At 42.1% G+C, this 16,923-nt stretch overlaps 1 protein-coding gene across 1 annotated transcript in view; it reads right to left on the bottom strand.

Annotated features, from left to right (window-relative positions):
- The window catches only part of SEMA3A (semaphorin 3A), a 305,059-nt gene that overhangs the window by 68,553 nt on the left and 219,583 nt on the right, over positions 1-16,923 (bottom strand). The window contains exons 7-8 of the mRNA XM_039519100.1: positions 15,980-16,073; positions 7,551-7,670 (exon numbers count right to left, since the gene is read on the bottom strand). Coding sequence (XP_039375034.1) covers positions 7,551-7,670; positions 15,980-16,073 — 214 coding nt within the window. The remainder of the gene's footprint in view (positions 1-7,550; positions 7,671-15,979; positions 16,074-16,923) is intronic.

Genomic DNA, 16,923 nt, shown 5'->3' with positions numbered 1-16,923 from the left:
CTGGCAAGGTTCCACAACTGTAAACTAGTGAATGTGGGTGGCCTTTATGTCATATATATATATTACACACACATACGCTGTATTAGGGTGACCAGAGGGGATGAAGGAAATATCGGGACATGGTGGGGGAGAGGAAGAAGAGGAGTCCCACCGGCAGAGCAAAAAAAAAACAACCAAAAAACCAGGAGTGCAAACATCGGTCGGGACGCGAGACACCAAATGCCTAAATATTGGGACGTCTGGTCACCCTACACTGTACTGATAAAATATTCTTTCGAAAAAATAATTGAAGTGAATATACAGGGAGTAGCATAGAGATTGCTGTTAACAGCTACCAGGACTTCAATTATAGACCATTATCTGGCTACCCTTCCTTATGACTCCACATTACAGTACAAGCACTTCCATTGAAATCAATAACATAACGATTAATAAACCAACAACTCATAAATACAATATCGAGACATGTTTCTTACTCAGATCTAGAAAGGGTACAGAACGGATCCCTAGGACCCGATCATGACCCTGGTAGTGTGCACCTGCAGGTAAACACCCATGCCCTAGAGCTAAAATATGATGGCTGAGTTCTGGGCTGTGTCTTTAAGAGACATAGCGTAACCCACACAGCGTCTGGGTGTGGTGTTCTGTCCCATCTAGTGGCACTGAGACCACTTAGAGAGAGAGAGTTAAATGAGTCTGCTCTAAAATGGGTCTGTTGGTGTTACAATAGCACAGTACTTTCATCACGGGGGGGTGCCCTGTGGGCCTGTCTAAATTACAGCAGCCTCCCCATGTTGCCTGTGGGCCATAGCACTGGCCAGAACCTCTGCAGCAGTGCATGCTGCACCCCACCTTTTGCATGCCTGCTAAGAGGGGGTCTTCAGAAGGTAGTCTTATGGCTGTCTTTCACAGTGCCTCCAACAGAAATCCCTCTTCCCCCTAAAAAAACAAAAACACCACAGATCTGGGGGTGTCACACAGCTTTGTGCTACTCTGACCATTTTACCCAGCATAAAAGGGCCAGAGTGAGGGTGAGGAGCTTGTATAGTGGATAAAAACCCCTTTGAAAGAAAATGACCCAGTGCTGTATTATTAAGTATTGGAATGAGAAAATAGGGTCTAGTTGCTGAAAAGATTTCCAATAATTCCATTCAGACATTTGATGTGAGAGAGCAGTTTTTTTCTGATGGAGGGAACTTTAAGAGTGCTTTCCCCCTGCATGCACATGTGTCTCTTGAAAGTGGAGGAACCTTAAAGAAATTGCTCATTTCCTAATTGCTATTGGCCTTCAGTTCCTGGCTGGAATGGCTTCTTATATTTCATTAAAAATACCCCAAGTACCCAGACGGGATGTGTGAACTGGGTCAGACCTAAAGCTCCCCGTGCCACATTCCCTTAAATCAGTAGCTGTATAAACATCAAGTAACAACAGCAGCAAAGAAGAGACTTTTTGTGCTTCGAGTAATATAGCATTTACTCCAATAATTAGGTTTTAATTGCAGTAAAATGGCTGTAACACTCTGGGAAGGGAATGAGCACAGGAAGGAGCTGTGATAGAAGACAGGCGTATACAGATTAGGGAGCTGATGGAGAGCAAGAAATAACATTTTAAATCACGTTCAACGTCTCAGGTTTGGAGCAAGAGATGAAAGAGAAAAATCTGAAAATCCTATTTGGATTCTAGTCTATTCAGGTTTTTATACCGCCCTCATCACCACAGTATCTGAGCACCATTAAGTGACACGATGAACATCTGTCACATGTGGAATTTGTCACATGGGAAATTATTATTACTATTCTTTTTTAGTAAAGAAGAACATGAAGGGGGGTAGGGAGGGATATGTTCAAGAGGGGATGGATTCTTCCTGTTTATATGGGCACACGTTTGTTATGTCTGCAGGAGTGACAGTGTCCATGACATTGTGTCTACAAAAGGAAAGTGTGGTTCTTTGTCTCTCTCTAGTGCTAGTCCACATAAGAGAATATCAATCTGCTACTGCTTTCCACTAATGGACATAGTCCTTGGGCTCAAACAGCATATGTGCAGGTTTCAAGTGTAAGAGGTCCTTGGAACAAACCCTACTGTTGTCTTAAGCAGAGCTGGTGATATCTAGGCTTGGCAGAATTTGATTTTGACAGATAATACTGATATTTGTATGCACTTTTTTAAGATTTTTATCAATTCAAATTTTCCAAATGATGGGGTGTCAGACCACGGGGGGGCTCAGCAGGGCTGCCCGGGGGGTGTGGCAAGTGGGGCAATTTGCCCCAGGCTCTGAGCCCCAGGAGCTGCTCTGGGTTTCCGGTGGCACTTCGGCGGCGGCCCTTCACTCGCTCCGGGTTTTCAGCGGTGGGCCCTTCAGTGCAGCGGAAGCCTCGGAGTGAGTGAAGGACCCGCCGCTGAAGTGCTGCCGAAGCCTCGGAGCGCTGCCTGCTGAGTACAAGCGCTGCAAGTGGTGGGGAAACAAAAGAAAAAGCCGCGATTGGCGGCACTTAGGCTGCTCTACTGCCGCTGCTTCATTCTTTGGCTGCATTCGGCGGCAGGTCCTTCACTCCGAGAGGGACCCGCCGCTGAATTGCCGCTGAACACCCGGCTCTTCCCCAGACCCCCTGAATCCTCTGGGCAGCCCTGGGGCTCAGACAATAATTATTTAATGACAATTGATGGTTATTCAAAAAGTAAAAGCTTTATAACCATTAAAACACAAATTGCCAGCATCATATGTCAAAATGTACAAAGTAAAGATCCTTAAATCAAACTATAACAAATTCTCAACTAGCATTTTTCGTACTTTGCTTATCTGTAAGTTTTGCTTATTACTGATGCAAATATTTTTTTTCATTGGCCTGCTTGTGTGTGGTGAAATCAGTGTTCACTGAGATTTACCAATAGATGTTTAATCCTTCCAAGCCCAGTTCTATCTAGATTAATAAATAGATCACACTTGTCCCAGGTAGTACTCAACCCTGGTTTGTGAAATAATGCTGACCATGTTTTGCACCAATTCAGCTGCACCATTGGTTGCCACGTGGGAGGTTTGCATGAAAGTGGGAGGTAGGGAAGGTATTTAAGAACATTCAGGGTAAGGGAGGTATGCAGAAGTGGGAGTGGTATGGAGAAATGCTGCATATGTGGAGAGAGAGAGGAATTAGTGTGGCTAACCAAAGAAGACTCATAGAGTCAAATACAGTAGAAAATCAGCACATTCGAGCCTCAGCGGAAGTTGGAAAGGAACAATAGTTCATTTCTAAATGCCTTCACACATTTCATATGACCTTTTAAGAAAAGAAAATACCTGAAAATATTGAGAATCTTGTCTTTCTGATTCCACACACCACGCTACACAGTGAGATATGCTAATATGCAAAGATATTTGCACATCACCAGCACTGTGGCATCTTGTAATCTGTCATAAAGGGAAACTGTGTACAATGATGGCTATAAAGCACTGCACAAATGTCATAAGAGGATCAAGTCCATGTTTCCTGTCTCAGAGCCTGTGAAATTTAAGAGGGCATTTTCTTTTTTATTGAACACTCGCTCAGCTTCTATAATACTCAGCTGTTTATGTAACCGTAAAGTAAAGATTATCAAGGACAATGTCTCCAGGGGACTATGCGCAGCTACTATCCCACTTTAAATATTAAACCACAGAAAGGATTCTAAAATCACATCATGGGGCTGGTTTAAACCCACAGAAAGCAAGGAAATTCCAAGTTAAAACTGGAAATCCAGCCTGACATTCTGTCTTTAACTCAAACTGTTAGCAGGAGGGTGTTTCGGGCTTGTGTTGCCTCGCTTTTGTGGGTGAAAAACAGATGCATAATGCTCCTTTAATGTCCCTTTTGTGGTTTAATTTCCTTTCAAACTGTCTGCAGCCCAACTCTGACTATTTTCTCTTAAAATAAACATTTATGGACTATTCATTTTTCAAATCTGATTTTTTTTAACTTTAAATATGTCAGGCTGGAGCCCCTCTGCTCAGGTCAGAACCAGGGAGGGTGCAGGGAAAATTGGCTCTAAGCCATCTTTCCACTTCCCTAATCCTCCGCCCAAACAGAGGCTTTACTGCATTTCTGTGTTGCTTAGCATTTGCTTCAGCACACTGCACTGTAGCTTCCCTCCTCCTCTCTCTCCCCCGCCTCACCCCCACTTCCATCCATGCCTTCAACCCATCCAGGAATTCCCCTGTGCCAGGGGATGGGAGTGGGTGGTATAGAACTGCATCTGCTGTCTTTAGATCACCCAAGAATTCCCACTACATCAATCAGGGAAACCACAGGCGCTGGCTTTCTCCTTTGCCTGGCACTGCTCAATCCCCACTCAGCCCCAGGCCCTGCCCCCACTTCACCCCTTCTCCCAAACCCCAACCCCCACCCTGCTTCTTCCCTTCCAGTTCCGCCCCCTCCCCGCTCCTCCCCACTAGCGCCTCCTGCCCACCGTGGAACAGCTGATCACGGTGGATGGGTGGGTGGTGCTGGAAGAGAGCGGGAGGAGTTGAGTGGTGGGGAGGGGAAAAAGCTGGCTGCCAGGGGGTGCTAAGCACCTGCTATTTTTTTTCCATCCGTGCTCCAGCCCGGAAGCACCCATGGAGTTGGCGCCTATGAGGGAAATCCACAGCTAGGACATCCCTCCATCCCCTTTGTACTGAGGAAGGAGGACATAGGAGATGGAGCCCGGATCACACCCTCTAACCTATGCATGCTCAAAATACCACCTTTCTGTCACTAATTTCACATGTTCCCAAACCACTGCAAGTGACTGGTTGGCCCAAGAGATAGGGAGCCTTTCAGTTGTAGTTTAGCAGTTAGAATCAGGGCCACGTGTGTAATGACAAAACCATTATCACTGAACATATCTTTTTAGTGGTCTTGGGATAACACCAATAGAGCTGCCCACAACATAAGAAACTGGTACTTGGCTGATATTCCCTTATTGGAAGTCTCAGCAGAGGGCGATGGGAAGGAATGGGAAAGCTTTCACTTCTAGTGTATACAGAGCTCTGCGTATATAGAGCACATCTCATCCTTCAGTGCTGGCATATTTCATTAGAAATGTAGTCATTTAAAAAAAATCTGAAACCCGGAAATGTATTTTGTAATTACACATAAAAAAGGCAAATAGAAAAAGAAAAACCAAAGGATCTGTATGTCTGTATAATTTCAGCCCCAGATGATTATTTTTGGACTTCTCTATTGGTCACAGAGAATTCAGCAGAAGTGCAGGCAGGACCTCATTAATGAGAATGTACTGGAAAAAGCCCTGTAGCCTTTAATAGGGAGTAATAATTCTCTAATAGAATTCTCAAACCAACCTTTCACAGGGATCTAACTCTAGTAAATCACCCAGGATCAATCTCTAATCCCTTATATAGGTTTTTGAGAACAATTTCTCACATTAGTAAATTCAACAGGACTTTGCCACGCAGGAATGCAGTTTAAGGACTGTAAACTCATGTATATTCTGTACAAGGTTGAAATTGTCTCCAGTTTGTGTTAGTTCAAGAATATTTCATTTGAGAGGGGTCAGGGCTTGCAAGCTCTTTGTGTGCACTCTCATACTTCTCTCCATCTTCAGCACGAAGCAGTTCGGGTTTCCGCACCCTCTCAGATGTTAACTCAGTGCTAATTTGGGAAAAGCAGTTTTCACATTCAGCTTGGAGAGACTGATAACTGAATCCACAAAGGAATGACACATTTTCAGGGATGAAGTGCAGGGGATGCGGACAATGGCTGTGCTTTCCCACTGCATAAATCCTCCTGACTCAGCTGTCATTGTGTGAATCTACTGCACAAAAGCAGCTTTTACTTGCATGATTGGGCTTTATTTCACCAAGGCCATCACAATGGGCATGGGTCCTGTGCTATTCTTAGTATTAATCTACCCCACAGCAAGATACTCTCCTGGCAGAATCTATCTATACAGATCAGTGACAAACTCTCACTTCCACTTCAATGTTCCCTGAAGTCCAGATACCCTGTTTATCATCAGAACAACAAGAAATCAATGAGCAATATTTCTGTACTATCAGCGACAACTGCCTGCAAAAGCAATACCCAGTTGATGCAAACCTGTTCTCTCTGTCGCCCATGGGAGTTTTGCCACTGATTTCAATGGGAGCAGAATCAGATCCAATGTGTTTATCGTTATTATTATATCCATGTTATCTGTATTACATTAACATCTAGAGATCTCAATTAGGGATCCATTGTGTTAGGCACCATCCATGTATCTAATAAAAAGTAAATCCTTTCCCAAGAGATCTTGCAGTTTAAACAAAATAATACTAACGTGATACCAGGAAATCTTGGCAATAGCTAATATGCTTGCCCATTAAAAGTCATGTTTCAAAAGATACCTTCCCTTTTGCACTTGAAAAATTTGCATCTGTATTTTTGCACCTGCACTGAATTGTGGATGCAAATATGATTACCTGACCCTCACGGTAGGTGCAAACATTTGAACACATTTTTGGAGTTCAGAAATAGGAATGCAAATACAAATTGTATCTACAGAAAGAGAGGCTGTCAGCCCTTTACAAAATTTAGCCCTAAGTCTTTTTAGATTTCCTGGTATCACGTTAGTATTATTTTGTTTAAACTGCAAGATCTCTTGGGAAAGGATTTACTTTTTATTAGATACATGGATGGTGCCTAACACAATGGATCCCTATGAGGTTGTCCGGAGTGTCTTCAATTACTTTAAACAAGCTATTGGAACCAGTTAGCTTTTTAAATCTGTGACTGCATGGATATGTTAATGAACAAAAATAAACATACATTTGTGCGCCTATCCAAATCCCATTGGAGTTAGTAGAAACTGACTTCACTTGGAATTAGATCAGACCTTTATTTGCATGTGCAAATTCTTTGCTAACACCTGTAGTTGTGGCATTTGCACTGGCAAATGAGCACTTCTGAGTTTAACTGGTTAACTGCACATTGTAAGTGAAGTTACTCTGCCCTGTGAAAACAGCAAAGATTCCAGTGATGGAGGTAAGCTCTAGGGCACCCAGGGCTCCTTTGACACTCCAACATATTGGGAGCTATGGCATGTTTGAGGGCTCCTGTTATCTAATTTCCCTTCTCTTCTTTCTCCTCCTGGGGAGTCTGGAGGGCCAATGTCAGAACTGCACCTCAGAGATGACCCGGCTGCATTATGAACTGGCCTGTAGCGGGTACAACTCCAGTCAACATTCTCTCTAGCATCTGTGCTCAGACTTCCCTGCTGGTACTTCCTCAGGCCTAGAAGTCCTGTTTAACATATATGTACAGCAGTCTGCTCCTGCCACATGATACTGCTTTAGCTGCTGCCTCTGGATATGGTTTAAATTTAATCACACTCCACAAATCTCAATATAATTAAAAACCAAAAAGCGCTCCTTTATAAATCACTCTTGATTAGTTTAACTGGTTTAAGACAAAATTCTGCTCCATATCAAGGAAAGGTAAACATGTCACGGGTGTTACTGGAAAGGAACTGTTTGTGGTATGCTAGACTTTAAGAGTTACATGAATATAACACTGGAAAAAATGTACGTCTCTCATACCATTCAGCCAACGGGAATCATGCTGCTCTGTCCTGATTGGATGATGGTGCCCCAGAGTTCGGAAAATGGCAAAATCTCTACCCATGAAGTCTGCTGCTGTCCCAGAGTACAATTCTCCATCTGTGGGATGATATGAGATAACTGTAAACATTCTGTTGAGACGTGAACACATATTGCTACCTGTTACACTATTCCAAAATCATTCAGTGATCATGAGTAGGCTCCAAAAATCATGAGATTGGCTTAAAAGTTGTGAGTTTTTAAAATGTAATTGGTGGTGATACTCTTTATTTGCCATCTGGTTTCTGAGCCTTTAGGATGCACTGGGGTCACATTTTCAGGATTTTCTCTGCAACCATGAGGGCTAGAAATGTAATAGGTTTTTTTAAAAAATTAAAGCTGAGTTTCTCACATAATCACTTGCCTCAAGGAGCTGGGGCATTTAAGAAAAGTACCAAATATTGCAATACTTGTGATAAAATAGCAAGAGTTGGCAACCTTGCTTTTATGTTATATTGATGGGATATAGGGACCAAGCCAGATCAGTGATATCATAGTGAAACTTTATTCCTCCTGTTGAAGATGTCTGCATGCAGTTCCATCTTTTATATCTTAGTGTTAATCTTGACATGTTTCTGATACATGTCTGTGGTTGTCTTTTCGGTACCTGCTAAAGCAGCCACTTGAAGATATTAGACCCTGATTCTCAAGTAAGAATGGCAGTGATTTACACCTCACTTTGCACCGCTGCAAATGGTTACACACGGTGTCAAGCTGTGGAGAATCAGGCCCATTGGTTCCCAGTTCAGAAAGTTGCTGAATTCTTTCCTTGAATTGTTTACATTTGAACTGCTTTCTCATATCAGTTTTTAATGATGAATTCTTTGGAAGCACTTTCATGAGCATCCTCCCCTGCTTGGGAAATAGAACATTTTTTTTCCTTTTTGTGAACTTTCTGCTTGCAAGACTGTCACTCAGTAGCACACATTTCTCTCAGCATAGGTAGTAGGGAAGGAGGATAAACCTTTCTGTGGCATCCAGCCCATAAGCAGTACACAGGTGGTCAAGTCTGAAATCAAACTCACATAATAACATAGACCCAGAAATGCCACTGCTAATCCAACCAGAAGGGTTACCAGGGACAAAGAATGATGTGGTCCGAATTCAAAAGGTGAAGCTCAAATCTCACAATAGATCTTTGCATTGTGCCACTGTTCACAGTAGTCCTAGACCACTTGGTGAAGAGATGAATTCCAAGAAAAAGAATTAGATACACAATTAGTATTTTATCCACAAGCAGTTTCAAGGTGCCAGATATAGAGCCAAATGACGGTGCCAATTTTGCTAGGAGTAAATGCAGAGTTATTCCATGGAGTTACTCTGGATTTAGGAAGCTGAGAGTACACTTTGCAGGACTGGGCCCTTATGGTGCATATATAAGCAGATCCAGCCCAGAGTTTCCCTTGGAAATTAAAATAAAAGTATGTCATTCCTCTCAACCAATATTTTAGTTGCTCATCTTAAAAGAGTTGTTAGACAGAAGGATAAATCTGAGGATGAAGCAACAGTTTTTAAAGCTCCAGTGATAGATTTTTCTGGTCAGGTTGAATCCCACCATAGACTGATTTTCAAACACTCTTTCGGAAACAAGCGTATGATTCTCATGCCAATTTTAGATATTTCCATGGGGGGACAGCCATGTCCAAACATGCCTATTGGATAACATTAGCGTCCTTCCCCTGAAACACTGATAGCATAAAATTATCAATTGATGCTACAGTGACTGGGTACCATATGGTATTCATGAAAGTCAGGAAGGGGGAAAACATGATAGCAGAAAGGCGTGGAATTGAATGAATTCACAGCAGAGATTATAAGCAAATAGCCCAGTCGTGCCCAGCAGGAGGTGTAATCAGAAGTGAAACAGAACAGCATATCATTAATTAACAATTTCTCATTCTTCTGTTTCATTTTCTACTTTTTTTTTTCAAACAGGAGACAATCACTTAATTATAGTCCTTATTATGTACAGCATATGCAACTGAGATTTTTAAGAACAACAACCCCTTTGGCTTGTGAAAAATGACTTTGATGCTCCTCTTAACCTTTCCTTAACCTTATCCTCATTTTCTTTTCATCCATTCCCAAGCAAGTCAGGATAAATCAATATAAATCAAGAAAACCAGTTTTTTATTTCTGAGCTGTCAACAGATGGGAAAGTCACTCAAGGAAAAAAAGGATTCCAAATTTAATAATAGACTATTACAATTAAGCAAACAGTTCAACAACTTATTAAGATTTTTGTAATATTTTGCATTTTTGGGTCTCTCAGCGCTGGAGGATCTCATTCAACACACGAAGAACTGTAAAACTGTTGAGGTGCAGTCACCTCAGGAATGCAACATGGCTTCCTGTTTTGTGCCAGCTCATCACATGACAATTTAACATTATTGTGCTCTGATCTGATCTGATGGAGATTGTCTTTGCCAGCGGTCATAGGTGGGGTGGGACTCTCACCAACAAGAAGCTGAAGAATACATTTTACGTAGAGTTCTGAACTGGGCTAGAACTTAGCTTTTGGAGGTCAAAAGGCAAGTTTTTGCTTTCTATTACAGCTACCTGTAAGTAGGGATGGGTAATTATGTTTCAAGAAAATAACTATTTGACTCTTGGCCTACAACTTGAACTGATTCACTGAGATATGCAAGAGTTCTGACAGGATTCAATCCAGTGCCCATTGAGGTCAATGGACATTAGATGAGGCCCTTATCGTGGGTAAGGGTGAGAAATTGGGCTTTCAGGGGTAAGAATTGCAGGACTGAGCCCACTGTGTTTTAAAAATCATGTCTAATATTTTGTACATCTCTGTGTCTCCTTGTTCCAGTTAGCATTAGATGTAGAGTACTGCAGGAAGGGGTGTTCTTACTCTATTTCCATCTCAACCAGGAGCAAGAAGTACCAGGAATCTCACAAGAGGTGTGTAATTTTTCAGATTCAGGATAACCCCAAATGATTTCCCAGAACTTGAGTTTGAAATCTAGATCAAAATGTTGCCCCTTCTTTAGGTATAAGCATTGGGTGTTTATGCAGCCCTTCACTTTGAAACCTTGTGAGAATCACCCATGGCTACTATAAATTTAAAAGGGTTTCTCATGCCATTGCTAAGCCCTCCAACCTCCGATTAAGGACAGTATTTTCACTAGCAGCTTTAAAAAATATTGGAATTTACAGTTCAAAAAATTTACAATAATTTCTGAAGCTGAAAAAACCCAAATTGTCAGTTTTCATTTATGTCCATACAGCATAAAGAAATGGATATCGCTCCCTATACCGAGCAAATACGTCATTTTCTTTCATCAGCATGCAGAGAGCTGTGTAAGGAGCTAGGTGTTGTGAAAACAAATCTCTTTGGCCAAAAGGACTGGTGTTGACACATGTACACAAACAGATATATTGTATATTAACTTTCCAAATACAAAGGTGACTATTACAGTGCACAAACACTCTGTTTCTCATTGTAAATCTTTTGGACAGAACAGTTTTTCCTGATCCATTGAACTTTAAGAACAATTTCCAGATTTTCTTAGATACCAAGATCCCTGAAATTAAACAATGTTCATGTACTTTTTTGTCTTCAGCTCTTAACGATAAAAGAGTTGCTTAGTTCTTGTACATTACTGAAGTCTGAGGTTCTTGTTTTAAGGTCATGATCAATTTTAGCTGTCCAAGGATGAAGATAAAATTAATGCTGGAATGGGCAGGTTACTGCAACAGGTTTGAAAGAGTTCCCTAATGAAATCTGGTACCAAGTGGACAGAGGACTGCCTCAGACTATTAAGGCTTGACAGAGTGTTAGCAGGAGCACCCTGATCACTGATGTTGCTGCAGCATGAAGAAGGCTGAAGGCTCAGCGGTGAGCAATTAAATAATTTTTGATGGGGAATTACGAGCACCTGGGTGGTAATTACTGGGCTAATGATGTAATTGGGAGCATACAAGTAGAAGAAACAGGAAGTAAAGTGGGGCTCAGTGAGGGAGGTGTGCTGATGAGGGAGGCTGTGCGGCAAACACCTGCTATAAGATTTCTGTGTTACGTTCTGTGTGTAAAAATGTGGAGAAATAAAAGATACCAGTGGTGAAAGGAAAACAGCTTGGACATCTTTATGATTGTTAGGTACCAGGAATAGGCTGGACAGTGCAGCACACCGGGTAACATCGGAGGCACCCTATGACACTAGGACACTCAACAATGGCTTGACTTTGTTCCCACTGAATTCAATGGCAAAACTTACATTGACTTCCATGGGACCAGTTGGGCCAAATACGAAGAGATTTTTGAAAATCCCACATGGGATTTTCAGAGGAACTTAATGATTCCAATACTATTGATAGTCAGTGCAACTGGACTGTCTAACTCCTTGACACTTCTTTGAAAATCCGTAAAGCCTAAGTGTCTCAGACTAATTCGTTAGTTAACAATCTTCTCTTAGAATCATAGAATAGTAGGACTGGAAGGGACCTCAAGAGGTCATCTAGTTCAGTCCCCTGCACTCAAGGCAGGACTAAGTATTATCTAGACCATCCCCGACAGGGGTTTGTCTAACCTGCTCTTCCAATTTTCATAGTTGAAATGCACCCTACCTTTCCCTTTTCCTCCTGTCCTGTAATAGATGAAAGCAGTGCCTTGGGAGTAGATACTTCTAACACTTTCATGTATTAACATGCTCACATGCCGGTTGTTTAGTTAGCAACATATAGATAAGGAATGATGGCTAAAGAATGGCTTGGATTCTTGAGGGCATGTTCACAACTGGCATCTACTCAGAGCAGAGTAGCAATAGCTACCTTTAATGAACATTAACAAATAATGAATAATGTTTGCAAGTGGATGGAGTGAGAAACATATTTTGAAAATATACCAGAACAATTTAATAATGATGAAATGTTTCTTTAAAACATGATTGAATTTTATCAGGAAACCCTTTTTATGCACATACATATTTAAGGTAATAGGAGATATACCAATCTCCTAGAACTGGAAGGGACCTTGAAAGGTCATTGAGTCCAGCCCCCTGCCTTCACTAGCAGGACCAATTTTTGCCCCAGATCCCTAAGTGGCCCCCTCAAGGATTGAGCTCACAACCCTAGGTTTAGCAGGCCAATGCTCAAACCACTGAGCTATCCCTGCCTCCCTCCCTCTGCTGAGACAAAAATAGAAAACCCTGAATACTAATGGCTATTAAATATCATAGGGCACTTTTTGCATATTAATCTTGGTGTCCTGCTGAAATTCCAACTCGGGCAATCACATTCTACTCACCTAAAATTTGCCTTGTTGTTTCTGAGTCAAGAATTTATTCTTTGCCTTCACTCTTAAAAAAAGTCACTGTTTAGGGTTGCTGGTAGTATAGAAGCTATGTTACACCTCAGAGGTGGCTGCATTTCAGTGACAGTTGAGTGATCATTTTAAATATCCACAGAAAAAACCTTGTGAGTATGTGTGGGTGCAAACTGCAATCCCTGGCCTTGAAGAAGGCAGCTGCAGTAAAGATGATATTTGCTTATAGGAAAAGGCAGGAGAAAGTACAGCTGTTTCCTTCCAAAGGGCTTTACCATGGCAGTGGTCCCCACACTGCAGGGCGCGCTCCCTTCGGGAAGCACAGAGGAACATTCAGGTGTGTGTGGCAGGGCCCCGGCCAGCCCCCCATGGGGGGCGGGGAATGAGTGTCACCCAGCCCTGCTCTGCCCCCAGTCACAGCTGCAGATCTGGCCCCAGCCTCGGGCCCCGGCTGCTGCCCCACTCCCGGCCCCCGACTCCTGGCCCTGACTACAGTTCTGCTCCCGGCCCCAGCTTCCGACTGCGTTTCCTGCGTGGCATGGGCAGGTTCCATTCCAGGTAAGGGGGAGTGTGACAGATCACTGTACTATGGGGAAGCAATTGTGGCTCAATCAGCTCATCTCCCAGCCAGCCTGGCTCCACACTCTTCTGGGTCAACCCCACCCACTTGGAATGCTGTATCTGCTGGCTCAGAGACCACATAGGTGCAGTGGGAGTTGTGCTTCCTACCAGACCAACTTTCTGCCGGAGGGCCACTGGCAGAGTAAGCCACTGGAAACCAGTGAGTGCATCTGGCCCCCACTTCGTAAAGTACTTAGGGAACTTTTTTAGTAAAATGTAGCATTATAATGTAGCCCAGGGGTAGGCAACCTATGGCACGCGTGCCGAAGGCGGCAAGCATGCTGACTTTCAGTGGCACTCACACTGCCCGGGTCCTGGCCACTGGTCCGGGGGGCTCTGCATTTTAATTTAGTTTTAAATGAAGCTTCTTATACATTTTAAAGACCTTATTTACTTTACATACAACAACAATAGTTTAGTTATATATTATAGACTTATAGAAAGAGACCTTCTAAAAACGTTAAAATGTATTACTGGCACATCAAACCTTAAATTAGAGTGAATAAATGAAGACTTAGCACACCACTTCTGAAAGGTTGCCGACCCCCTGATGTAGCCCATAACACAGTGTGGCAATAAGGAAACCAATAAGAAGCCTTAGAGAGGCAAAAATTGCCCTGTGGTTTAAAAAAGAAAAAAAAAATCAATCTGCCTGATTTTCAAGAGTACAAGTAAGCACACTACTTGAAGCCTGAGTCAAAACCAACTAAGATGCTCAGAATAATGATCTATAGCGGGGAAATATATATTTAAGACAGAGGAAAAAAATACTGAGGCAGCAAGAATGTGACTAACCTGGCAAAGGCAAAGATTTGTTAAAAACATTGAAAGCAAAGCCAAAGGAAATAAAATAATCATATTTGTGCAGGACCGGGTAAAAAAAGGAATGCGAAAGGTTAGACTTTTGACTTTGTGTGGTTGCATACCGTGTGTATCACGTAATACTGGCTTGTCATCATCTCTTTTCTTTATTGAATATTAAAGTAAATAGTCAAGTCAATCCCAGGGGAGCAGCTCCATCACAAATTAAAGTTGCCCCAGGCATTAATTTATACACCAGCCTTTTAGGCACATGGTTCTTTCCTTTTCGTTTGGAGTAAGTACAGGGTGCAAGTTGAAGCAAGGTATGTGCTTCTTTCTTGTTTACAAAACTGTGCGGCCTCAGGGCAGCTCATCACCTGTGATCATTAGGGCTACCTCGGGACTAAGTATTTTTGCTGTCTTTTATGAGCAAATGCAGTGTAAATGGAGCATGAATATTTATTGGGTAAAGACCTACAATTACCAATGTTTGAAAAGTAACAGAGAATATAACTCACGCTGGACTAGTTTTTATCTTCTGGAGTGTTTTGGGGGGACACAGAACAGTGAACTTTTGAAAGCCCATTGATGCTTCCTTGATGCTGATGCAGCATCAGACCATTGGATCTTGAGTTATAACTATTGATCTTGAGCCACAAAGTCATATATCAAGGACAAAGCTACTGTAGCAAAACCCATGAAATTTTAACTGCTCAGGTAAGGGGAAAGGGGAAAAATGCCTTTTTATTTCCTTCTCACACAACACTCCTGTGTTTTGTTATAAGAACAAGGTAAGAAAAAGGAGAAGGAAAAATTAGACATTAAAATAAAAAGGGAAGCTGAGATTTTTAATGCAGTGTAGGGGGTTTTGACACACATCTTCCATTAATTTAGCGACTCTTGATTTAATAACAGTTAATTCAATGAAAGATGTGCATCTAACTCTCCTAGCCTGCTTTGCAAAACTCTGTCAGAAAATCTAAACAGGCTCAATGAAGCAATAGTAACTTCGGGCCAGATTTTGTAAAGGTATTTAGGCACAAACAAGGGTCTGATGTGGCAGCAGCAGCAGAAGGTCGGCACAGTTGTTCAGACAGCCCAGCTGGCTCATTGATGGCTCAAGTAGAAGGAGTAAGCCAATCAGACGGCTGCAGGCCTTGGATGCTCCAAGAGAATGTCCTCTGAGGTTTGACCTTCCAGGTTTAGTGAGAGGCTACTTCACCCATCTCCCTTGGTGCTGATGAATGAGAGTCAGCATTCCAGGGACCCCACAACCCCAGATTCTAGACCCTAGCACACATAGACAGTCAGCTGGAGAATCCGGTTCTTAGGGTTTGTATGTGGAAATTCCTGAGTATCCCTTGTTCCCACTGACTTCAGCTGAAATTAAGAGTGTGAAACACTTGCCATCTCAAGCTTTTAATGTGGAAACAAGCAAAACAGCTGATATTTGAGGCATCTTTTATATAGTCACCTTATTTTCAAAACACTTGGATAAACCATCTGCCAAATAATCAGCCTGGAATTATTTTAACATAGAACCCTCACCCCAAAAACAACAACAACAAACCCACAACCATTGAGAAATAGTGTGAAAGGGAAAATGTAGCAAACTTGTATTTCTCTATAGAGAAAGTAGGTCTCATTTATTTTACACTGCCACACGTACCTATTAAAAGAGAAGCTGTCAGCAATTTGGGGTCATAGGGGCTTTTCCCTCGTCCATTTTCAAAATGTGAATCCTCCAGTTTAAAAATGATGTCCTGTTGAGGAAAAGAAAAAATAATACAATTATCTGACAAAAGGACACTAATATTGAGTCTGATACAATACAGTGTTGCATCCAAGATAGCTACAGAGGGCCAGACCTTCAGCTGGGACAAATTGGAATATCACCAGGGAGGTCAATGAAGCTACACCTACCTGCAGCAGCTAAGAATCTGGCCCAGACTGTCTGTCTTACAACTAGAATGACATTGCTGAACATTAGTCAAAAATCATTCAGACAACTCCTGAGCTCTAGTCTAATCCTCATATGTTTGTAATAACTTTGCATTGCTTTCACTGGGAGTTTGCCTGAGTAAGGACTGAGTAAAGATCTTGGTGTTTGGACTTTGTATCTGGAATTAAAAAAGGTGAAGCATGTTTCACTGATCACGATAGCCATATTTCCCAAGGAGAAATCTTGGCATAAATTGCAGCGTTGCATCCTGCTCCAGCTAACTTGGGCTTTTAAAGACCGGCATTTCCCTTATCCCCAGACTCTGTTCATTCACATGATTAGTAGTCATTTCTTTCAGTACTTTTCAATGCATTACTTTTTAGTTCTATGAACTGGGGGAACAGCATGATGAGATATAAACGAGATCAAATAAAACCTCAGCCAACTCTAAACAAATCCGGTCCAATAAATACAAAACAATGGGATTTCAGTACTTCTAATTATTTTTCATTGGCTCAGGGCCATATCTGCCAATCAAATTAAGCACAATATTTCTAGTTTTTGCAAGTAGGTAAAATCCACATCTCCCATGTAAAGCCAGAATATATGCTGGGGACAGATTTCCTTCTCATCCATACATGCCATGGACAGGGCCGCCCAGAGGGGGGCGC

Source organism: Mauremys reevesii, linkage group 1, assembly GCF_016161935.1.
Source record: "Mauremys reevesii isolate NIE-2019 linkage group 1, ASM1616193v1, whole genome shotgun sequence".
NCBI classification, from domain to species: domain Eukaryota; kingdom Metazoa; phylum Chordata; order Testudines; family Geoemydidae; genus Mauremys; species Mauremys reevesii.
The sequence above is the reverse complement of the archived record's forward strand: the minus strand, read 5'-3'. Positions and strand labels throughout refer to the sequence as shown.